At 58.6% G+C, this 23,202-nt stretch overlaps 8 protein-coding genes across 8 annotated transcripts; 3 read left to right on the top strand and 5 right to left on the bottom strand.

Annotated features, from left to right (window-relative positions):
• Nucleotides 1–260: 260 nt before the first annotated feature.
• On the bottom strand, nt 261–4,264 carry ACRALDRAFT_1051119 (uncharacterized protein). Its single transcript, XM_071015674.1, has 3 exons — nt 3,777–4,264; nt 876–3,662; nt 261–817 (listed from the first exon to the last, which is right to left on the bottom strand). Exons 1-3 carry the CDS (start codon nt 4,102–4,104, stop codon nt 708–710), a joined length of 3,225 nt encoding a protein of 1,074 aa, XP_070874521.1. The 5' UTR covers nt 4,105–4,264; the 3' UTR covers nt 261–707.
• A 1,015-nt stretch (nt 4,265–5,279) lies between these two features.
• On the top strand, nt 5,280–6,900 carry ACRALDRAFT_1043350 (uncharacterized protein). Its single transcript, XM_071015310.1, has 2 exons — nt 5,280–5,712; nt 5,764–6,900. The coding sequence occupies exons 1-2, from the start codon at nt 5,368–5,370 to the stop codon at nt 6,781–6,783; spliced, it is 1,365 nt and encodes a 454-aa protein (XP_070874520.1). The 5' UTR covers nt 5,280–5,367; the 3' UTR covers nt 6,784–6,900.
• On the bottom strand, nt 6,820–7,546 carry ACRALDRAFT_211284 (uncharacterized protein; the record flags this gene model as incomplete). Its single annotated transcript, XM_071023599.1, has 6 exons — nt 6,820–7,061; nt 7,085–7,117; nt 7,172–7,254; nt 7,300–7,397; nt 7,435–7,489; nt 7,533–7,546. 6 exons carry the CDS (start codon nt 7,544–7,546, stop codon nt 6,820–6,822), a joined length of 525 nt encoding a protein of 174 aa, XP_070874519.1.
• A 118-nt stretch (nt 7,547–7,664) lies between these two features.
• Nucleotides 7,665–9,777, top strand: ACRALDRAFT_2027236 (uncharacterized protein; the record flags this gene model as incomplete). Its single annotated transcript, XM_071020448.1, has 6 exons — nt 7,665–7,769; nt 7,887–7,972; nt 8,048–8,344; nt 8,426–8,636; nt 8,710–8,898; nt 9,028–9,777. The coding sequence occupies 6 exons, from the start codon at nt 7,665–7,667 to the stop codon at nt 9,775–9,777; spliced, it is 1,638 nt and encodes a 545-aa protein (XP_070874518.1).
• A 523-nt stretch (nt 9,778–10,300) lies between these two features.
• On the bottom strand, nt 10,301–11,624 carry ACRALDRAFT_211286 (glycosyltransferase family 76 protein; the record flags this gene model as incomplete). Its single annotated transcript, XM_071023601.1, has 2 exons — nt 10,301–10,703; nt 10,759–11,624. Coding segments are annotated over 2 exons (1,269 nt in total), but the record flags the coding sequence as incomplete, so codon positions are not given.
• Nucleotides 11,625–11,711: 87 nt separating this feature from the next.
• On the bottom strand, nt 11,712–13,383 carry ACRALDRAFT_211287 (uncharacterized protein; the record flags this gene model as incomplete). The annotated part of the gene is made up of 11 exons (XM_071023602.1): nt 11,712–11,782; nt 11,843–12,368; nt 12,457–12,503; nt 12,550–12,666; nt 12,710–12,783; nt 12,821–12,920; nt 12,965–12,972; nt 13,030–13,155; nt 13,216–13,241; nt 13,302–13,337; nt 13,363–13,383. Coding segments are annotated over 11 exons (1,152 nt in total), but the record flags the coding sequence as incomplete, so codon positions are not given.
• Nucleotides 13,384–13,884: 501 nt separating this feature from the next.
• ACRALDRAFT_1071234 (uncharacterized protein) lies at nt 13,885–15,627 on the top strand (the record flags this gene model as incomplete). Its single annotated transcript, XM_071017844.1, has 1 exon — nt 13,885–15,627. The coding sequence occupies one exon, from the start codon at nt 13,885–13,887 to the stop codon at nt 15,625–15,627; it is 1,743 nt and encodes a 580-aa protein (XP_070874515.1).
• Nucleotides 15,628–16,582: 955 nt separating this feature from the next.
• ACRALDRAFT_2041851 (uncharacterized protein) lies at nt 16,583–22,528 on the bottom strand (the record flags this gene model as incomplete). Its single annotated transcript, XM_071021194.1, has 4 exons — nt 16,583–16,645; nt 16,699–21,927; nt 21,974–22,070; nt 22,197–22,528. The coding sequence occupies 4 exons, from the start codon at nt 22,526–22,528 to the stop codon at nt 16,583–16,585; spliced, it is 5,721 nt and encodes a 1,906-aa protein (XP_070874514.1).
• Between the last annotated feature and the right edge of the window lie 674 nt (nt 22,529–23,202).

Genomic DNA, 23,202 nt, shown 5'->3' with positions numbered 1-23,202 from the left:
GCCTTGAATGCACGCCTTGACTTCTGCCGGAAGAGTAAGAGAGAGGGGAACCATGTAATATAATGGGGAGTAGATGTGCATCAGATAGCGTTATACCGGTTGGTTGGGCGCAGCTTGGCGGCCGGGCCGTATCCCGAGACATGTCGTTGGCTTGCTGGTGGTGCTGCATCAGACGCGGCGAGCGAGACGTTGGCAGTTGTCGAGGACTAGAAACAGCATCGAACGCGGCTCCCAAAATTCAGTGACCAAGAGCAAACGTCCAGAGGCTATGTGCGCCAGAAACCCAGGCCCATGATTATATTCCAGTCGGTCGCATTTCTTTTGTGTCGGAACACTGGACAGGGAGACAGCCCGTCCGTCATTCCTGGCAACCAAATACGCCAACAACTCCCACTGACGCCTCGCAGGGCGGCGTGTATGTTCCTATACGTGTCTTCAGAATGGCCCGCCGCACTCATTCCCCCCATCCTGAACTTTTCCCAGAGCCGCCTACCCCTATCCTTGTCACCCACGCGGCCGGAGGGAAACAAAAAGAAACGGAAAAGAAAAGAAGGAAAAAAGAAAGAACAAAAGACAGCGCTGCCAATACGTGCTCGTATGAGAAAGAGCCAGTAGTATACATCGCGTAGGCAGCCCATCTGCATCGTTGTCCGACTGTTGATACATGGTACAGAGTTGTCGTGATCCGATGCTGGCGTCTCCCATGCTCAGGTCTCAATCTCCATTGCGTTGCCTTGGTCGGCATCGTCTGCTTCGAGGGTGAGATCCAGGACGCGGGCGTATTGGACAGTGAGCCGCTGGAGTTCCCTGAATTTGCCTGCCATGCTTGTCAGCCGTGTCACCAGTAGAAGCGAAGAGCAAAGAAAAAAACCCACCGAGAATCATGACAACACCCTTGAGCAACTCCTTCCGGTCCCATCCGCAAATCTCCTCCTCCTGCGTATACCACCCCCTGCCATCACCCCTCTGGGTCTTCTTATCCGTGAGAATCCCGCCCAGCAAGCTGTTAAGCAGCTCCTCGACCTTGCCGCGCAGACCCTCCGCGCCGATGCGCTTGGCGTACATGAACAGGTAGAGGCGGAACTCGTCCCGGGCGCCCATCTGCAGGGCGGCGGCGATGCGGTTCTCGAGGTGGGCGATGCTGACGGTGCTCTCGAAGCCCTCGTAGCCGTCCTTGCCCATGAGCGTCTTGATGATGCGCTGGAGCGTGTACGCCCTGCCGCGGAGGAGGAACTCGTTGGTCGTGTGCCGCTCGAGGTGCGGGATGATCCCGGCCGAGACGGTCACCGTCGCCTGGTCCTCCTTGTCCCTGGCCGACGGTGACGATGGCGCGACCGGTCCGACGGCCGTCGACTGCAGCGCGCTGATGGACGAGTCGTTGCTGTTCCAGTACTGCGAGCCGACGGCCCACCACGCCTCGCTGACGCGCTGCCAGGCGTACATCTCGCGCGCGTAAAAGTAGCCGTCGCCGTTGGTGAGCGTGACCACCATGTGGCCTGTCGAGTTGAGGGATGCCGAGGTCACTCCGGGGCCCGACGTGGCGGCGTGCGGGTTGAGCGTCGTCGTGGCCAGTTCAAGGACGGGTCCCAGCGACACGGGGGGGTGGGGGGACGACTGCGTCTGGACGTTCCAGACGTAGCAGAGGCCGACGGCGTTAATGCACAGCAGCCAATGCTCGCGGCTCTCGAGGATGACGGGTTGCGACTCGGTGACGATGGCGTTCATGAGCCGCCGTCCGGCGGGCGTCCAGATGTAGATGCTACCGTCCTCGCACGCCGCCGCCCAGAAGTGTTTGTTCCCCGTGACAAGCAGAACGGCGCGCGGTAGGTAGTCCTGCCAGACGAGCAAGCCGCGTTTGACGACGGTTACGTGCGACGGGTCCTTGGCGCTGACGGGATTGCGGGCTTCGAGGATGAGGTTCTCCGGCACCTTGGACGCTTCGTCGAGACTGTCCTCTCCCAAAAGGACGCCGCGCTCCATCGGCCTGACGATGTGCGACCGCACCTTCGGAACAGCCAGCCGAACCTGCGCAAAGGCGATGGACGGGTTGACGACGGCAGGGCGCAGGTACTCGGGCGTCGGGATTACGCCCTGCGGCCGTTCCGTCACCGCTGCAGGCTCCACGCCGTCCGGCCCGTTGACGACGATGGGCGTCGGGCCTGTTGCCGATCGCTTTCTCGCCGCGTCGTCTTCTTCTTCCGCGCCTTCCATGGCGATGGCTTTCCGTTTGTTGCCCAGGAGCATGGCCGCGATGCCGCCTTTCGGAAGCCCGTCCACGGGCTTGCTGAGATCGAGGATGGACAGCGGGGCGTCGTTCTGGGACCCCTTGGCCGTCGATGTCGACCCGACTAGTTGGGTCTGAGGGAGGGACGATTGACCTGTGCCGGACGAGGATACGAGTAAAGGCGCAACGCGTTTCCTACCGTCCTTGCCGATGGTGACTCGTGCCTTCAGCTCCCTTACACGCTCAGACGCCTTGTCGGCACTTTCTTCTTCTGGCTTCTTCTCCTTTTCCTTTTCCGCCTCCTTTTCATTGTCCTTTTCCTTGTCTTTTTCCTTTTCCTTTTCTTTTTCTTTCTCTTTCTCCTTCTCCTTGTCCGGCTCCGTATGGCCGTTCGCCAGAGTTTTTGGCGCTGAGGTGCCCGCCCCGTTCGTCTTGGCGCCGTTGGTAGCGGGTGCCGCCTCGGCAGCGGCGGGGAGGTCGCCCATGAGAGCGCCCATGCGTGACTCGGCGGCCTTGGACTCTACCGCCTTGCTGTGGTTCTCGAGGTTTAGGCCCTCCACGTCCTCGGCGATACCCATTCCTTTCCGGGACGCACCGTACTTCTGCAGCGCTCTATCGTTCTCTTCCGCATTGGCGACCCAGCCGAGCTCGCCCCTGTCGAATCTCAAGGCGATGATGGCACCGTCCAGACTCGACGCGAATAGAGTCTGGCCGTCGGGGGTCCACGAGAGATCCGAGATGGACTTGCTGGCGAGATCCTGGAGGATGACCACGGGACGCGACGTGTTGGTGTTCCAGATACTCAGGGTCTTGTCCTGGCCCGCCGACGCAATGACTGTCACCAGCGGGCCGTTATGACCGTCTGGCGAGGTAGATGGATCCGACGTGTGGAACAGCCTAGGCGAGAACATGCAGACTTCAGTGGGACCTTCGTGGCCGATCAGGTTGATCTCGCTGTCCCAGCGAGCCCGTTCGATGATGGCGACGGAGCTCACCGGCCCGTTGACCGCATTCGCGGCAGCGATGTGGTTCCCGTCGGGCGACCAAGAACATCGGCGGAAGTAGGTCGTCAGGGGGGAGCTCTTGAAAGGCGCGCTGATGGTGGTTTCCAGGACAAAGTTATTCACCATGTCGTGCTGTGTGGCGTTTGGCGCGGGGGGCGTGAATCGGAAGATTTTTATTGTCCGATCGTCCGAGGCTGTGGCGAAGAACTTGTTGGCAGGGTCGAAAGTGATGCCCTTGACGTGGCTCGAGTGGACGGAGATGGTTTTGAGCTTTTCAAAGGTGTGGCCAGACCAGACGACGACTTTCGAGTCGAGGCCGACGGAGACCAGAATGGACGAGTCGTAAGACCAAGCGAGGTCTTGGACATCGTTGTCGTGGCCTACGAGGCGCTTGTATGTTTTCCAGTTTTCGACGGGAGGTGGTTCGCCAATGCCTGCAGAGCACAGAATCCCACAAGTCAGTGAACACGTTCCCCAAGAGACGGCGTCAGATGTTGGCTGACAACGACGCCGATGGGAAGAGAGGAAAGATGAAGGAGTGTACGCACCAAAGGAGGCGACTGGCGGGTTCTTATCAAGATGATAGACGCAGATCAGTTTGTCATCGGCGCCAGAGGCAAGATAACGACCATTAGGAGAGAAGCGGACGGAATGGATGGTGCCGAGATGGTGGCTCATGTGGCAGAGCTGGCGTGGTTTTCCGGGGCTCTTGCCAGTATCGGTGCTGAAGATGGCTTCGGTCGACCAGACGCGAACGTGACCGTCGCCTCCGGCGGTGGCCAGGCGTTTTCCATCGGATGAGACATGGCAGCTGTAGACCTCAAAGTCCTTTTGCTCGCCGCTATGGCTCAGCCAAGCTGGCTTGATGACGTGCATCGCGGCTCGTCCGCATGGGCGATGCTCCAGACGGGGGGGATTTGCATGCGCTGGATGGAGTCACTGCTTCGACGGGATAGCAGCGGCGTTTGTATAGACGTGTATATAGAGTCGGTACGATGGGTCGGGGTTGGGTGTGGACTGGTTGACGAGTTTGTTGGTCTCTTGCGATGGGAAATTCTCAGTAGGAGGTCGACACGGACCATCGCGTCGCAGCTGGGAAACCGATTGCATGCCAAGATGTGACGGTTAACTGAATGGGATCCGCTGATTTAGTTAATCCGAACCGAGAAAGCCACACATTGATTATTGGTGGCAGTACATTCGTGGCTGTGTATCCTTACCTATTAAGTGTGTACCTAGGTACGTACCAAGTCCACTATATATTTCGACTTGCCCCTTTTCGGCATTCAAATCGAAGCATTTCCCTCTTCCACCTCATATTGTCCTGTATTACTGAGTACGTCCAGCACGGGGCTACGAACATGGTCATGTCATGTCATGATTCCACGCGTTTCGTCCATTACGTTAAACCCCCGATCAACAACGGACGGGCCTGAACCACGAATCTCATGAATGCAGGAACTTGTCGAAATCCACCCCCACCCTGGGATGAATAATGGAAACGAGCTGCGTCAACCGCCAACAGGACCGTTGCCAGACCCGAGGTCCAACCCATTGTCGACTCGACAGCGAAAACTAGAACAACATGTTCAGCGTTTTTATGTGCATACAACGAACGTACTTGAGATTCTCTGTAATCGCCGCAAGCCAACCAAGCTGCCTCTTGTCTTGAAAGAAACGAGTCAAACCCACACGTTCTACTGCTCTACCCTCCCGATTTGCTTCTCGAAAGAATGTTTGTTTGCTCTTTTCTTTCCCTCCCTGGTTCTAGGCTCTAGCGTATCCACTACGGAGTATTCCCAAGTTGTCAAATTCCGACGGGCACTACCCAACGAGTCAGCCATGCACCACTCAGGTTCCCTGATGCACGTTGGTCCCTTTAGTGCCGGCTCATGACATCAAGGGTTCAGTTTGACAAGAGGCATTTTGCTGATTAATTCATCATGATTAATAATGTGACGAAGCTGCAAAGTGCGATTGTGGATCTCAGGTGAATTCGTCATTTTGTCGTACGTATATAAGTCTCGTCGAAGCCGATGTGACTGACGTATCTTGACTATAGTCTACGGAGTATAGAACCTCTGTATCACTTTAATTCTGCCCATTCGACAGTCAGCTGTAACTTTCAATACTTTAACCATGGCCGCCTATCTCACCAAGAGGATCTCGCACCCTCACCACGGCATCACCGTGTCCCGGCCCGAGACCCCCGCCCCGGTCAAAGAGGAAAAGGTCAAGCACCCGATCCACAACGTCGCTTCCAAGAATGTAGGCTTCTTCACGCCGGAGCAGGATCCCCCCTCCGGTACGGCCATCCAGCCGACCGACGGCACGCCCATTCCCAAGCTCTTCACGCCGCTCCAGATCCGGGGCGTCAAGATGCCGAACCGCATCTGGGTCAGCCCCATGTGCCAGTACAGCGCCCACGAGGGGTTCCACACGCCGTGGCACATTACCCATTACGGCGGCATCGTCCAGCGCGGCGTAAGTTTTCTGTTCCGTCCCATAGTACTTGTTGGCTGACACGGAACACAGCCCGGCCTCACCATGGTCGAGGCAACGGCCGTGCAGGCCAGGGGCCGCATCACGCCGGAAGACTCGGGCATCTGGCTCGACGCCCACGTCGACACGCTGCGCAAGCACGTCGAGTTTGCGCACAGCCAGAACCAGGTCATCGGCATCCAGCTCGCGCACGCCGGCCGCAAGGCGTCGACGGTGGCGCCCTGGCTCAGCGCGGGGGCCACCGCGACCGAGGAGGTGGGCGGCTGGCCCGACGACGTGCTCGGCCCCAGCGACGAGCCCTTCGACACCCACTACCCCACGCCGCGGGCCATGACCATCGCCGAGATTGACCAGGTCAAGCGCGACTTTGTGGCCGCCGCCACCCGCGCCGTGCACGCCGGCTTCGACGTCATCGAGCTGCACTACGCCCACGGCTACCTCGTCTCGTCGTTCCTGACGCCGGCCGTCAACAAGCGGACCGACCAGTACGGCGGGAGCTTCGAGAACCGGGCGAGGTTGGCGCTGGAGATCATCGATGCCGTCCGGGCGGTGATCCCCAAGGAGATGCCGCTCTTTGTGCGCATCAGCGCCACGGACTGGCTGGAGACGAACCCGGCGTACGAGGGCGAGTCGTGGGGGCTGGAGGATGCGGTGAAGCTGGCCGTGCTGTTCTCCCAGCGCGGCGTTGACGTGCTCGATGTTTCGTCGGGCGGGAATCATCCGGCGCAAAAGGTGAAGGGAGGCCCGGGGTACCAGGCACACCTCGCCAAGCGGATCAAGAAGGAGGTGGGCGATGCCATGCTGGTGAGCACGGTGGGCAGTATCAAGGATGGCCAGCTTGCTGAGGAGCTCATCTCGGGCGGCAAGTCGGAGGATGATGTTCCCCTGGATCTCGTCGCCGCGGGTCGCATGTTCCTGAAGAATCCCAGCTTGGTGTGGTACTGGGCCGACGATTTGGATTTCCCCGTCCACCTCGCCCATCAGATCGGTTGGGCCTTTGGGGGGAGGGGTAAGAAGAGGGAGCGCGATCATACGAAGACGTCCATTCCTTAAGTGGTAGACTTGTGAAAGTTTGTAGAGCGTTAGAGGCTAGAGCGTGTTTTCGATGGGATTGCCATAGATGACAATAGATGACAATAGATATCCGTCGTTCAGCATGTCTTGACCGGCTTGAAAGCAAGTTTCCCTTCCCAAGTCAGTCGAGACAGCAGCCCCTGAGGACATGCTGCCTTGACTCTTGGTACAGCTATAACCCGGCCTATGCTTGATCTCTAGTCCCAAGTTGTGTAAGAAGTATAACAAGACGATATTGGCGCCAATAATTGAAATCACTTGGAGGCATTGGAACCTCCACGAGCCTCCACCAGCTCTACGACCCCTTTCAGGACTGTCCCAACACAACACAACATACAGCCAAAGCCACGGAATATCATATATGCACTACTCCGTACAATGCAAGTAGAAGAATTGACCTCTACATCGTCGGGACATGAATTAGAGCCAATGAGAGGTGCTGGATATCGACTGACGCATCAACCCCTGACCGATATTGGCACCTTGATGGTTCACTGAGGCGTTGGGGAAGGCATGATCCAGGTACCGTACTGGGTACATATCCCATGGAGGCGATTCAGCGCAGATACAGTGATTCGCAAGGCAGATGGGTGCTAGGCAAAGTACCTCGACACTATGCCGTCTTCTCACCTTGATGGCTGCGGAACGACACGAAACGGTGGCGCCAAACTTTGACTCTCCTCTTCTCACGACCCACGAAGTAGGTACCTGAAATAAAGAAGCTTCACGTGAATCTAGGCATTATTTATTACTCGGTATTCCTTTTTTCTTTCTGTGTCCTGCTCTAGGGCTAATTTCCCTCCTCCAAGAATCTCCGTTGAGCTCTCCCAGGGCAACTAGGTAACCTCTTCGACGCGATCATGAGAGTCCCCAAGCTGTCTGTAAAGTCGAACGGCTTACTCTCCAAGCCGAGGAAGACCATCCCAGAGAACCCCCTGCCTGTGACCCTGCTGTCCGGCTTTCTGGTATGTGTACCACCTATATGCCCTGCCCAACTGTCCTGTGTGGTTGCAGGCCAGCAAAATGGGATAGCATCATTATATCACAGACGCCTATCCATGGACCAACTGACGTCACTCTAGGGCAGCGGCAAGACGACCCTTCTGCAGCATATCCTCCGAAGCGACCATGGGCTGCGGATTGCCGTCATAGTCAATGATATTGGAGCGTGAGTCTTGCGTAGTCGTATTCGAGATCTCTCTCTCTCCATCCGTTCACTTTGCTTACCAGACCCCTTCATTAGAATTAATGTCGATGCATCCCTGATCAAACAAACCCATCGCGTCACCAAGACGGACGAAAAAGTCGTTGCCCTCCAGAACGGTTGCATCTGCTGCACCCTCCGCGGTGATTTGCTCGAAGAACTCGTCAACCTCGCCGAGCTCCATGCCTTTGACTATGTCATCATAGAAAGCAGTGGCATCAGCGAGCCCGAGCAGGTCGCCGAGACCTTTGATACCAGACTGGCCGAACAGATGAGGGCCATTATTGACCAGGCTGATGGTTTGGATGAGGGGACAATCAAGGTTCTTAACCGGGTGTAAGTCCTGCATACCTGTCCTGTCCTGTCTCCCTATACAAGCCCCTTGAGAAAAGAAAAACTGAACCGAGTATCATGTAGCTCGTCGGTGGGCGGATTGGAAAAGTTTGCTCGCCTCGATACGACCGTCACCGTAATCGATGCCTTTACCATTCTGAACGACTTTCACACCGACGAGCTCCTCTCTGCGCGCAGGGATGATGTCGTTCCCGAAGACGAACGCACAATCACGGACCTCATGGTCGATCAAATCGAGTTTGCCGACGTCATCATCTTGAATAAGATTGACACTGTATGTTTTTTCCTTGGACTCGCTATGCATGTAGAGAAGTGGGCGCCTGTTGGCTAACTTCAATGTCCCCTAGGTCGACAAGAAGACGCGGTCTCGCGTGCGGGATCTGATCAGCAAGCTAAACCACCGGGCAAAAGTCATCGAGACCACCCATGGCAAGGTTAACGTGTCTGAGATTGTTAACACCGGGCTCTTCAATCTTGAGAAGGCCCAGACCGGATATGGATGGCTTCAGGATCTCCATGCCATGACACTTCGTGAGGTCAGTCAACAGTGTTATCATACCAACCTTTTGCCCCAAAGAATGTGTCCCCCCAATTTTGTCCCCTCATCTCATCTCCCTGTCACGCCCAGGCCATTCGAGGCCAACCCTATACTGACTAGGCAACAGGTAAATGGCAAGAAAACCGTCACCCCCAAGCCAGAGACCGAAGAATACAATGTGCGCAACTTTGTCTATTCACGTCAGCGGCCCTTCGATCCGCGACGGCTCTGGGCGCTCGTCTACGACAAGTTCATCCTTCAGTTTGAGCAGGTAGATGGCGAAGACGATGATACGGACGTTGATGATACGGACGAGGAGATGGAAGACGAAGACCTGGAAGATGACCAAGATCCACTCGAAATGCCGTCCAACGAAGTCATCCTCGCCAACAAGAGAGCTCACCCCCTATTCAGCCGGCTCTTCCGCTCCAAGGGCGAGTTCTTCCTGTCCACGCGCCCGCACCGTGCTGGCGAATGGTCTCAGGCCGGCGCCATGCTGACTCTCACCGGCGGACGCCCCTGGTTCTGCACCCTGCCCGCCGAAGAGTACACCACCGGCGATGAGCAGATCGACTCGTTGGTCAGGCACGATATCGAGTCGGGGGGCGAGTGGGGAGACCGCCGTCAAGAGATCGTCTTCATCGGCGAGAACCTGGACATCGCGGTGCTCACAGAGACGCTAGACAAATGCCTCCTCACGGACGAGGAGTTTGAAAAGTGGAAGGACGTCATGAGAAACGGGCCCAAGGACAACGAGGGCCGGCAGAAGGCCCTGCAGGACGTGTTTGAGGACGGTTTCCCCGACTGGCAAGAGGATGATGGCGAGGACCATGACGGACACGACCATGGACCAGGCCACCACCACCACCACCATTAGACGTTTGTCTTGCGTCTCACACTGCAATACGGGCACAATGTGAGGGGTACTTGAGAGTAATTAGGGAAACAGGGCGAATTGGTTGAATGAGAGGGGCAACAGTTAGATCTAGCAACAGTGCCAGTCATTGAGAAAGGTGATGAAAGTTTATGTCATCTACAATCCCGACTTTAGATATGAAGATGGCATGTCCTTTGACGTTTGAGAGAGTACAACTCAGAGGTCGAACTTGTCCAAGGGTAGCTGATGTACTGGTACTGTGTTCAGAACTTCAGGTAAACAGCCCCCCGGAATGTTATGGCGACGTAAGAAGTAAAGCCCCTACTTGGCACACAAGTGAAATCCTGACGGAAGGGCGGGCGAGCAACCGTGGGGTCGACGTGGGACTCTCTACCGTCACTCTTGTGGCCCACAAGGGGTCGAGACTAGTCTTCAGGGCAGTTGATTAGGAGGCGGTGTAAGTATCCGTACGTCTAGGTCTATCAAGAGGAATGTACGATGGCGGTGATGGGACGGGCAACGCTCAGGCCGGCGGCAAGAAGCAAGAAAAAAGCGCCCCCTGGATCATGGCATACATCACCATGAAGACGACAACCCTCTCCCCCCAAACGCGCCGTTTCTCATCATGACCCGCCAGGCAGTTGGCCAGCCACCAGTACCAGACGGGGTAGCCCGAGGCCAAGCGCGTGACGACCTGCACATGGTAGGTCGAAAGGGCCAGGGCGGCGAGCACCACCTGAGCAGCGGTCACGGCCCGGACGAAGGTCCTCGATCCGGTGTCCAGTCGACCTGCTGCTATGCCCAGCGATAAGGACGGTTGGCGCAGAACTTCGAACCCAGAGACGGACATGATGGTGAGGAGGGGTGCGGCGAGGAGGAAGAGCGGAAGATTGGATAGAGTCCAGTAGCGGAGGAAGCCGGTGCCCCTGTGGCAGACGTCAGCAAATCAATGAACAGACATCCTCAAAAGTAAGAACCTACCAATAATGCTCCTGTACAAAAGCATAGATGCTGGGAAGAGTGGCGTGGCACCAGGGCCGCGGCTCGGATGGACCGGAGCAGTAGCGAAAGTAGGCGAAAACCTGGGGTACCACGGACCCGGCGGCGACGAGGACTCCGCCCACCAACGGGCCGAACATGCCGCCCGACAGGTAGACCAGGAACGAACGGTCACTCTGGCTCCCACCGACGCGGCCTCGGCGGGCCTCGACAAAGCGCAGCGTGGCAAGCAGGCACTCGGCCGCAAAGGGGATGGCGTTCAGCACGCCATTGGTACGGAACGCCGTAGCCAGGCCGAGGACGGCACCGGCGGCGACCTGCAGGGACGTCTTTCCCCAAGACGCGGGGCGGGGGGCTGCCCTGGCGAAGAGGAGGAAGCCGGCGAAGGTGAGAAAGGCGAAAGAGGACTCGGCGTAGGGGGCGGAGAGGAAGAGGCCGGCTGGGGAGAGGATGTGTAGGGTGGCGGCCAGGAAGGGTACGAGGCGACTGCGGTTCGGGGGAGGCGCGGAGCGGGATTGCGATAGGGTCCGGACCAGGTCGTAGAGGGTGACGACGGCGGCGAGGTGGGCTGCGTGGGCGACGAGGATGCCGAGGGCGGCTTCGCGGGCGGGTTGGTCGCCCTGGACGGGCCAGAGGCCGGTGCTGTCGGCGAGGCGGGACAGAGCGGAGATGACGACGGGTAGGCCGCGGGCGAAGGCCCACTCCTGCTCGTAGAGGTAGCCGCGGCGGGCGGAGGCGGTGAAGTAGATGGCGTCCCAGCGGGTGAGGCGCGTGACGGGGTCGAAGGCGCTGGGGTGGAAGGGGGCGTGTTCGTCCCGGGCGAGGGCGAGGGTGGTGGAGGTGTCGTAGGCTGGGCCGGTGGAGCCGCTGGCGATGGCGATGGCTAGGAGGAGGGCCTTCCAGGCGAGGAAGACGAGGAGGAGGGTGCGGCGGGGGTGGGGGAGGGGGATGGGGAGGGTGGGAGAGGATCCGGCGGGTTGGGAGGGGGACATGGTGGGTGAGAGGGCTCGGTGGGATGAGGTGAGACCGAGGATGTGGGGTTAGGTGGAGATGGCCGTGATTTTACATTCTTTGACTGAAGAGAAGGGCCCGTGACCGAGTAATGGATAACTCGGGGAGATGGGAGGTGGCCGCGGCCTAGTGGTTGGGAGGTTGTCGGTTGAGTTGTTGGTCGTGAGGCTGCCGCGATGTACGAAGTAGGTCGAGCGCGACGTGGCTAGGACGTTTGAAGAAAGTGTGGCGCGGATCCATTCAGTCTTGTCATTCGTCAGCCCGAATCCCCGTGCGCCACGCTCTCCAGCCACTTGGCAAGGCCATTCTTTCACTCTCCAGCATGATGACCATGGTCTGCTTATGGGATGGTTTGTCAGAATGCCACATTGGTAATCTGCAACTACGAGATTAGCGATCAAATACTCAGTAACGGTAGCATGGTGATTGATAAGTGATGGCCCAGCATAAGTCGAGTCGTGCATTACACGTACGTTGTACTCCGATGACTTGAGCCATATTGTGAGGTATTCTGGGCCAAGGCACTCGGATCTCGGAGTACTTCGTACGTACATAGGGACCGCGGCTATGATACCGATAATCTCGTGAAAGTGTTTCTTTTCTCTTCCTTTCTCTTTCTTTTCTTCTTCTCGTAGTAGGAAAAAGAAGAAAAGAAAAGACAAAGTGGACCCGAACACGGATGTCGGGCCCGTGGTAACACCGACGCAGCGTTTTGACTCGGGATTGAACCACCGAGTCGAGTCGGTGCAAGGTTATTCGTACGATTCCGGTGCTGCCGGGCTTGACCAAAGATGGCCAATTGGTAAGACAAGGCGCATGCGGTAAGCAGAAGGAACGCTTTCATGTGATGGGCTACTTGGCTCGGAACAAAACAAGCTGCTAGTCATCCCTCTCGGTCAATGTAGGGTGAAGTACATCTCACCGAGACCCACAAGGACCACCACTGTAGGTACCGGTACTTGTTGCGTCTCGAAAGCGAAAGCGGATTCTGTCGCCCTAATTTGTATAAACTGAATCCACCAGATTCAATGACTGGCAGAGGTTCTTGCCAAGAAAGCCGGTAGCAAGGAATATGGAGCCTTGAGGAGACATAGCATGGATGTCGCGGTTGCGGCTGCATCGATGATCGCACCCTAGGTGCAGTCCGGACCAGAATCCGAGGCGACTTGCCACTCACCTTGGGTACTGTAGTGTACTTCGTACATTACGAATACTTACGGTAACGGCCCTACGGGATGACACAACAGCCCGATGCTGTCATGGACCCGGGAACTAGACCGAGAGTGGAACGGCCTTGCATTAATCCGGCCCAGCTTATGGTGAACTAGTGAGCCGTTGCTGCACCCTTCAGCTGCCTCGTTGTCCTCCCTTTTCCCCTTTGCACTACCGCATTACTAGCATTACTAGTAGGTACACTAGTATAGAGACATGGGCCAATTCGGCCGATAGGTAAGCTTTTAGGTAGTCAGTTGTCCTGGTACGTTGTACGTCTATACCTAGGTACCTCGACACACGGGAACAAAGTACCGTTTGTATCTGTATCGTATGTACTACGACTTGTCACTTACAAGTCACATGGGCAATTGCTCCTTCCATCAATCTTTACTTCTTCTTCTTCTTATTCTTATTCTTCCTTCTTTTTTTTTTCCCTTCTTCTATTTGTTTTTGTTTTGTTTTCTTCTTCGTCCTTCAGATCCCCCGACATCTCAAACGTCCGTTCACCATTGGCCCAAGTTGTCTCTGATCAGCTGCTGCTGCGCCTCTCTCACCGCCAGCGCTTCTCCCTTGGCTACCATTGACCAACCACGTGTACTTCGTATTACTTACTCCCACGCACCCCTCCAGCCCTATCTTCTACCACGGTCTTTACCTCTCGGCCCTCTCAGCGGGTTGATGATACCCTTGCCTACGCTACGACGGGTCGTTGTCTTCTCCTTGACTGACCCCTAGCAGTCAATCCAAGCGACGACACCACAGCACGGACTACCCGCCAAAGCTTCGCGGCTCGCCACTGTCCGACATCATCCTCCCCTTGATCGATCAGGATCCCTCTGGGCGATTGCCTAGGAGGGGAAACTAGGCAATCGCTGACGGACCATGTTTCTTCACTCGGGAGCCAGCCTCCATGGCCACGAATTCTCCAAGCGTCCTCCCACAACCGCAGGGAACCACAACCCTCCTCATGCCGCCCATGCCGCCCACCGCTTACGATCCGCCTTTGCCGGGGCTGCCGCGAACCCTCTCCACCGTCCCTCGTCCCCTCCCTCCGACCGAACCGCTCCGTCATCTCGTCGAGTCTCCTTTTGCTCTCCCACGTCCCCTCCGCCAGGCCGTCCTCGTCCGCACCGGCCCCTCTCCTACCCGACGCCCTTCCAAACCCCGCCCGTCGTACGATTCCAGGACGAGCCCGTCATAGTCGGCGCCGCATCGCCAAGGATCCCCTCCTCTTCCTCTTCCTCCTACGCCACGAGTCAAGAATCCGTGTCACATCTCAGCGATACCATCTCCGAGGAGACAATACCTGTCCCTCGCCAAAGGCCAGCCAAACAGAAGACCTCGAGCTCGAAACCAAGACGTCACACCAGCTTCGTCCTCGCATATCCTCCCCCCAGGCTCCGCACCAAACAGCGCCGATTCGTCCAAATCCGCCCCCGTCTCCTCCTGCAGCTGCGCCAGCTCTCGCCCGACCGCCGCCCCAAGCCCGCCATCGATGTCCTCGCCACCTGCGTCATCGCCGGCACCCACGCCGTGCCCCGGCTCGTCCGCCATGTCCCCGCCATGGTCCGGGCCATCCGCGGCAGCCTCGGCCGGGACGACCTGGTGGTGGCCAAGAGCGAGGACTACGATGCCCCGCCGTACGGTAAAGACGGCGCCGCCACCGACAAGGAGAGCAGGGACCTCGACAAGCGGGAGTGGGTCGCCGTCATTTCCCCGCTCCCCTCGTCGTCGTCGCGGGACCACCACGACCGGAACGAGTCGGTCTACCGCGCCGAGATTGTCCTCGCAGACGGCGCCGTGTGGAATGCCGAGATGCTGCCCAATGGGTCGTACGAGTTTGTCCACGTCGATGCCGGTGGGAGGACCACGACGGCCAGGTGGGTGAAAAGGAGCCCCAAGCCGGGTAGAGTCGCCACGACGGGACCGGCCGCTACGTCGGGGTTCCCGGGTGCCGAATGCAGGTTTACGTTCAGCATGATCGACCCTTCGTCACGACGCCACCCCATATTGGCGACGCTGACCCCGTCGAGTCTGGACGTCATGCACTCGTACAAGACGCCGTCCCCTCCATCTGCCCCACGACCCTCTCCTCCCGATGTCGATCCTCTCCCTCCACCGAGGTCTCTCCCCGTTGACGAGGCCACAAGGACCCTGATCATGGTGACCTCCGTCTGGGTATGGCTCCACGCCGGACACGGCTGGCCAGCCCAAGCCCCGAAGCCACCAAATCCATTACCGGTCAATGGGGGCAGCGGTAGCTGTTATCGACCATCGGATCATCAGGACCCCTCGTCCATGCGTGCCACCACTCTCCCAGCCGTATTGAACGATGCGACGCGCCAGCCTCCCGCACCCACCGTGCTCCCCAGGCGAGCCCTCTCCACGGGCGCAGCCTACATGCTACGGCGCCAGGCGAAGCTGGAAGCAAGCAAGTCCGCCGCGTCGAAAGGCGAAGAAGCCCCGGACGCAGGCAGGCGGGAGGAGACGGCCGAGTCGAAAGGGTCGCCGGGGGACACGGGCGTCGGGACCTCGGGGAAGTGGAGTATGTGTAGGAGGATCCGGGGCTGGAGGAGCCGCATCTCGTCGTCGCATTCGAAAAGGGAAGAAGTGACGGGCGATTAGTCGTCGCCGCCTTCTCGTGGGACCGTAGCGGCGGCGGACGGCGAAGAGCGGCCGGGATCGCGACCAGCTGGCTGGAGCGTGACATTCCGGTGGAAGTTGGGCGTGCTGTGCGATATCCTGTGTCAGTGTCACTGTCAGGCGACGGCGGGTGGACACAGGCTTCAAAGGGATTGTACGTGTGGCTGAGTTTGCCGACGAGAAATTTGCTTGCATTGTTCATTATTATACCCCAAAAAGGAAGAGGTTAGGGCGCAGTATATGGTTGGGACAAATATAAGGATTCAAGGTTGACCGAGCCTCACCGAGGAACTTCGGTGTAGAATCGGTGTACTCTAAATGAGCATACAGAATACTACTGTCTCCATTATTCATATTACTTCGTTGCTCTGTCTTTTCCTCTATTGGGATGTACCCTTTACGATTAGGACGTTTGATATAAGTCCCGACAGCATACACTCGCTCCACTTCATCACTGCACCTCCCGAGGTTGCATCATGGCCCATGGGCCCCCAGATGGATATCCATTTCGGGAAGGTCTCCACTAGATAGGAGAAGTGTCATTGGCTCGCTGCTACCGTTGGCCCAGATTGTTGGCTCTCGGGTGTTGTGCGTTAGCGAACGCCGTTGACCCCGGCATTGATAAGACTTCAAGTCGTAGGGTCTCTCAGGACGTATAATATCGTCGCCGTCCTATACCATCCTTCAACCGACGTCACTTCGGCCGTCAAGTATGTGTAGACCGTAGCCAGGTGGACGTAAAGGCTTGCCTCAACATCAAAGCTGGGGTATTATATCATTTCTCCATAAGTCCATGCTGCATTCATACCCGTCTATCAAGAACCCAAGTCCATGCCACACCCATGCCGATACCGATTTATACAGCCCAATCCCAATGACAACGAATAACACTGCCAGAACGAATGCCTTCATGCCTCCGCACCTCGTACGCGCTCAACTACGCAAAGTAGCTCTTCCACAATACGCCTTCGAGCGCGTCGAGCTGCTCCTCCGTAAAATACTGCCGAGCTTGTTAGCAGCGTCACCTCGCGAGAGAACATGTGGTGGGCCTACCTTCTTGTCGACGCTCCAGCTGTCCTGTCGCGTCTTTTTAAAGTCGGAGAGAATCGCCTTGGTCGCCTTGCCGACAATCCCCGGGTCGGACGCCGCTCCGTTGGCCAGCGTCGCCAGCACCTCCGGCATCCACTTCGGCGGCGGCGTGGCGTAGGGGAACGCCTCCACGAGCGCACCCAGGCCCAGCACCGCCGCGTGCCGCCGCGTAATCTGCTTCTGCACATCCACCGGCGTGTCCGTGCCCGGCAGCTTCTTCTTGGGCATCGGGTTGCGCCGCAGCTGCCCTTCGAAGCGGACCTTGAGCATCTCGATCGTCGGCCCCCGGATCCGCTGCGGCGAGCACCGAACCATGCCCGCCAGCGTGTTGGACGCGCACGTGCGCACCTCCAGCTGCTGGTCCGCGAGCATCTCGCTCACCGCATCGAACAGTATGCGCCTCTGGTCCGTGCTGGTCAGGAACAGCCGGCGGAAGTAAATCACCTGCATGTTCACGAGCGCCCGCAGCCGCTGATGCCAGCTGCTCGAAGTGCGTCCGATGCGAACGATGGAAGCGATAAACTCGTCCCCCTCGCCCCCGCGCAGCGGAACGTTCGGTAGGTGACGATACACGTGGTACGCCAGCTTCATGAGCTCCGGGTCTTCCTTGACGTCCATCATGTGCAGCAGCTGCCCCATGAACGGCTCCGGGAAGAAGCGCACGAGATGCGTGCAGTCTTGCTGCGACAAGGTCGCATCGAGCCACGTGAGCACCGTCTTCGAGCCCGACGTGTACGACGACGGCGTGTTCTGTCCCGGCGTCCGCTCCTGACGCCACTTCTCGATGCGCTCAAACACGCCGAGCATGGTGGCCGAGAACTCCTCGGTCGGTTCGTACGGCCGCAGCCCGATGGACGACGCTTGCCTGTTCGCCTCGAGCAGCTTCTCGACGTTCTCAAAAGACTCGTGGTATCTCGTCTTATAGATACTGGCAAGGACGCGGCCCATGGCTTCCCGGACCGTCTTGTAGGGGTGGTCGAGGTGCGCGAGGAAGTTCTCCAGGATCGGCTTCTCGTGCCGGAAATGCCACCCCAGGTCGGAAATGGCCGACTCGAGCAGCTGGATCTTGGACGCCTCCTTAAACGCCGCATTGGACGACATGTCGAGTCTGAACGACGTCAGATGGTGGATGATCTCGTGAGACCGGCGCGGGTCTTTGGACCCGATGATGAGGTGAAGGCACGTCCTCCAGTACGAGACATTCTCCGGCGTCAAATCTTCCGAGATGATCTTCAGGAGCATAGGCGCCGCGAAGCCCCAGACCCTGTTCCGGAAGTCCGGCGGGTCGTCCGACGAGCCCGTCAGGAGGGCGCCGAGGATCTCGGCCGTGGCGCGGTGCTGGTGCTTATCGCTGCCGTCGCCATAGACTTCCTTGGTCAGTTCCTGGACATCCTCGAGCGTCAACGCCGTGCAACCGTAATGCATGAGGTCAAACACGTGCATGAGCATGTAGACATTCGTCATCCTAAAACGGTCCGCGCTGGGGTCGCGAGGCTCCTGCTTGAGGTACTCGAAGCACGTCTCGATCCAGTCCCGCGTCACGATACGCCCAATCTGTCCACGGACCGCCGTCTCGACCTCGTCGTAGTCCAAAAACGCCACCGGCTTGGCCCGGAAGCCCAAAAACTCCTTGCCCCACACGAGCCAGCCGGGATGGTCCGTGTTGACCATGTACTCGGCATCGTCGGGCTTCTCGAACGCCGCCAAAAACTTGGCCGTGAACTCCGCGTCGCCTTTGGCCACCGGCACGATGACCCTGTTGCGGTCCTTGTCCTTCCCCAGGAGGTAGTTCTTGAACTGGTGGTCGTACGCCGCACGCATGTCGACCATTTCGAACAACGTGGTCAGCGCCGACACGTATTGCACGCGCAGCCCCGGGTGGGTATCGTTGGCGCCCTGGGCGATGAGTTCGACGAGCCGAGACGGCGCCAGCGAGCTGAAACGAAGCGAAAGGTTGAGCGCGAAGAGGATGCAGCGGCCGGCGATCTTCCAGTGCGCGCCCCGGGACATCTCGGTGAGTTCGAGGCCGAGCGCCGCCTTCTTGTCCTCGACGCGCGCGCGTCGGCTCAAGATGAATCTGTTCCGCGCTTCAATTGCTTTGGTGCAGTCGACGTCGGGCTTGATCTGCTCCACGATATCCTTGTCCACGATGACCATGCTCTCGAAGGCCTTACCAAACTCGAACAGCTGGTACGCCGCCGACGATGCGAGGTTCTGGATGCTCGGCTTGTCGATGGTGCCGGCTTTCATGTACAATCGGAACGCGTCTGGCGCGTAGCGCCAGTCCCTCATCAACGTCTTAAGAAGACTGGTGAAGAACAGAGTGTACATGGAACCCTTAATCCGGTCGTGATCGTCCTCCGCCAGGGATAACCGGAATGTCTCAATGACGACGGGGATCACCATGGGGCGGCCGCCAATGAGGGCCTTCAGCGACGACTCGAGCGCGCCCTGGGCGACGCGACGGACGTCGGCGTACAAAGAGGTACACGACTCGGCCAGGTCGAGCAGCAGACGCTGGTCTAGCTCGCTCTTGTAGCGCACCGACGCGTTGTGCTTCATGCGGAGGAGATGGTAGGCGTCTGCGCGCTTGATGAGCAGCGGCCGCGGGTACACCTTGCGCAAGCCACTGATCTTGAACGCGGCAATGTCCGACTTGTACAGGCGGAGACGTCTCTCGAGCGGGTGGGCGGAGCGCTCAATACCGACATCGGTAATCCAGGTCCGATACGCGGCGTAGAGTGCCGTGAAGCAGGGCACGTCATCCTCCACGTTTTCGTTGATGAATTTGTGTGTTCGCGATAAGAGCCGGCCGACGTCTTCCCGTATCCGGTGGATGCGTTCGTAGACCTCGTCGTCGGGACGCAAAAGGTACCCGGCCTCGTAGCGAAACTGCGGTCGCGTGTCCTCGTCTTCGGCCGCCTCGGCCAGAGGGTCGTCGTCGTCGACGTCGTCGTCGTCGTCCATGGCCCTATCGCCATCCTTGTCGATTGTGGCGCCAGAAGGTGTCGACTGCCGATGCCGGCTGGCTTCGCCGGGCCCCGACGCCGCCCGCTTGGGGTCGAACAAACTGGCGACGCCCGATATGGCCAGGCGAATCTGCGAAAGCGCCCGCGATACTACGTCCGACCATTCCTTGTTCTTGCCTTTCCTCGGGACCGGCGAATCGTCGCTCATCAAAAGGTCCAGCTTCTCGGTGGCCCAATTGGCCTGGGCATCGAACAGCTCGACGGCGAATTGAATCTCGGCCGGCGAGGGCCTGTGCCACTTGATGGTGAGATCGGAGGGACGGGTCGTCTTGCCCCAGTCGTCCACGTCGAGTCCCCGGGCGATGACGTCGGGCTCGTACAGGGCGCTGTCGATGGGATAGGTGTGGGTCAGGTTGAGCAGGAGGTGATGGACGTAGTTGGAGATGTGGATGGTGGGCAGCCCTCGACACTTCTCCTGCATGTACTGGGCAATGGCGAACAATTCGTCCTTGAACGTCAGGACCTCGTCCCCGACATGAACGACGGCCATGCTCAGCAGGCTCAGGTGCCAGACGAGGGCCCTGTCCCGCGGGAGAAAATCGGTCCCACTGCTCCTGTCCGAGGCGGCGTGGTTGTAGTCAATCTCGTTCCGGATGTTGACGATGAGCATGGGGATGACCACCTTGAGCGTCTTTTTCGGGTTGACCCTGCACAAGGCATGGAGGATCCAGGCCATGGCGTCCCGGGCCTGGTGTACCACGTGGGTGGAAACCCAGTTGGACAGCTTTTCCAGGGCCATGTCGAAGAGCTCGGGAGAGAGGGAGGCGAAAAGGGGGGACAAGGCGGCAGGGAGGGAATTGATGACATTATCTTCAGGGGTGTTACCGCGCAGATGCGAGGCGTCGGGCAGGTTCTCGAGCAGGGTGAACACCTTGCCGAGGAGCGCCTGGACGAACTCGCCGATGCCAAGGGTGGAGGACCGCAAAATGTCCGCCTCTGCCTCGTCGGTCAGCTCCGCGTCGTAGTCAATCTTCACGTCTTGGCCCTCGCGTTCCATCCGCTCCATCTCGCCCTGCACCCACTCCTGCGCCAGGCGGGTGTCTTGGATCTCGCTCCCCTTGTTGAGCAACGGGACCATCGGGACGCTATAAGCAACGCTTTGGATGAAGCTGAGGGTGTGCTGGGTCTTGCCGAGGTCGTTGGCATCGATGCCCGGCAGGGCCAGGGCGAGAAGCGCGGTGATGTGGCAGCGGAAGCCCTTCTGCTTGGACATGGTATTGGCGATCATCTGCAGGCCGTTCAAGCTGGACGTGGTGCGGTGGACCTCGACCAGGCCCTGCAAGCTGGGGTAGAAGCGCTGAAGAGCCCCCGGAAGAATCAGGGACGGCTCGAGGTAGGCGAGCCCCTGCAAGGCTGCGTAGTAATAGTGGGCCACGCGGGAGCTCTTGGAGAAGATGCCCATGAAGGTGACCTCGCGAAGGGCGAGGACGAAACGCGTCTTCAGGGCCGGGCTGATCTTGCGGTCGGCGGGGACGTCCAGCTCGTCGCTCTGCTCCCGGTTCCATCGCGAGACAAAGATGTCGGTCAAGTAAAGGGTAAACTGGCCGAGGAAGGTGGTCCACGAGCCGGCGTTGGACGGATGGTAGAAGGTGTCGACGGCTTCGAGGAAGCCCTCGAGGCTGGCCATGATGGAGCTTTCCTCGTCGAGGCATTCCGGGGAGAGGGAATACACGAGGAGGCGGGCGCTGAGGTAGGCCGGGGGGTATTTCTTTTTATCCTTTTCTAGGTAGTACCCGAGACCGGACTGGTAATCGAGACCACTGTAGGGGGAGTTAGCCTGGCCGACGGGGATCTGGGTGAGTCGCAGGATGGCGGTGAAGAGGACGTCGGACTGCTCGCGGGTGAAGATGCCGTGGGCACCAAAGGGGACGTAGCTGGTGGGCAACATATCTCGGGCGAGACGAGAGGAGAGGTCGATGAGGAAGGTGTCGAAGGCCTTGGAGCGGGCGACGAGCGACCAGATGTGGAACATGGTGGGCATGAAATCCTGGGGGAGGGCGCACGGCGCGCCGGGGGGGCCAGCGGTGGTGGGGAGGAGGGAGTTGATGAGGCCCATGACGATGTAGGCGTCGGAGATTTCGGAGGTGCTGAAGAAGGGGAGAAACTCCTCGAGCATCTCAAGGCGGTCGCGCGGGTCGAAGTATGTCTGGGCGTGGAGGCAGAGCTTGGCCCAGTTGCTTATATGACTTTCTGCGACTGCTCGAGTGGACGGCGACTTCGCTGGGAAGGACGAGAGCCTTGATTTCGTACCAGAGGGGTCTCCAATCGAGGACGAGGTCGTCGACGGGCTTGAGGTAGTGGAATTTTCTGTAGGTGGAGCGTAGGTTAGCTGGGGCCAGCAACGCGACGGTGGGACGTGGCATCGAGACGAACAGAGAAATAAAAGAAAGAAAAAAGGAGAGAGCGGGAGAGAGGGAGACGGTCATCTCTTACCGGGTAAGGACAACGACCATCTTCACGAAGCGGTCTGAAGTGCTGGAATCTAGCCCCGGGGCCAGACAGAGATGGTAGTAGAGCTTGGCCAAAGTAGCTCGAAGCTCGCGGGTCATCTCGAACTTGAGGTTGAGCCAGCCCTGCAATTCGCGGGTCCAGTGAACAGCGCCTGGGGCGAAGTCTTCGGCCTTGATGGCCATGTAGAGGTGTTTAAGGATGCCGGCGAGGGCTTCATCGCGCTGGCTTTCTTTTTCGACGCTGAAAGGGAGGTGGTCGAAATAACTGAAGGTCCGAGGACGGTATCTCCGCTTGTCATCCTCGTCAGGCTTCATGTAGGAGGGACCAGGCGAGTTGGTGCGGGATATGGTGGCTCCTGTCGATTCGAAGGTGCTCGCCAGGATCTGGGCATGGGAGGCCGCCGACAGGCCGATGGCGGCGTGGGAGACCTGCGGACCTGCCGGAGCCTCGTCCATGATCAGATCAACTTGGGGAGAGGATGGCGTGGAACGGTGACCTGGCAGCTATGGGACGGCAAGTGATGGTGGCGGAAACGAGGATATGGTGTGTGATTCTATGGTAAGAGATGGTTTCGGTCGTACACGCGAAGGAGATGGACGGCCAAGGTCGGATGGTCGCCAGAGAGAATGATGTCGATGGGTTCAAAAGCTGCAGAACTAGAAGCAAGCAACCAAGCCAATCTTGCTACAGGATTAAGCAATTTTCGGATAATGGTAGATTCGGATGCCCTAGAAAGACGAACGATACGAGAAGAGAACGGCGATGGGAGGATGTGGGCGGGCAGCAGAAGGAGGGGGTCGAAGGAGGTGGTGGAGGGGGTCGAAGGAGGTGGTTGGCAACGAGTTTGCAGCTGGAGTTTGGAATTTTGGAGAACGGGCAGGTGGAGGTGATGATGCTAGCATGGTGTCCGAGTTGGACTTGCCCTGTGCGTCAGCTCCTCCTCTTACCTAGCGGGTACTGAGCTGGCGCGTCATTCGGTGCCTCGTGT

The sequence above is a fragment of the Sodiomyces alcalophilus genome, assembly GCF_042370955.1.
Source record: "Sodiomyces alcalophilus JCM 7366 unplaced genomic scaffold ACRALscaffold_4, whole genome shotgun sequence".
Classification (NCBI taxonomy): domain Eukaryota; kingdom Fungi; phylum Ascomycota; class Sordariomycetes; order Glomerellales; family Plectosphaerellaceae; genus Sodiomyces; species Sodiomyces alcalophilus.
This window is presented reverse-complemented; position numbering and strand designations above follow the sequence as displayed.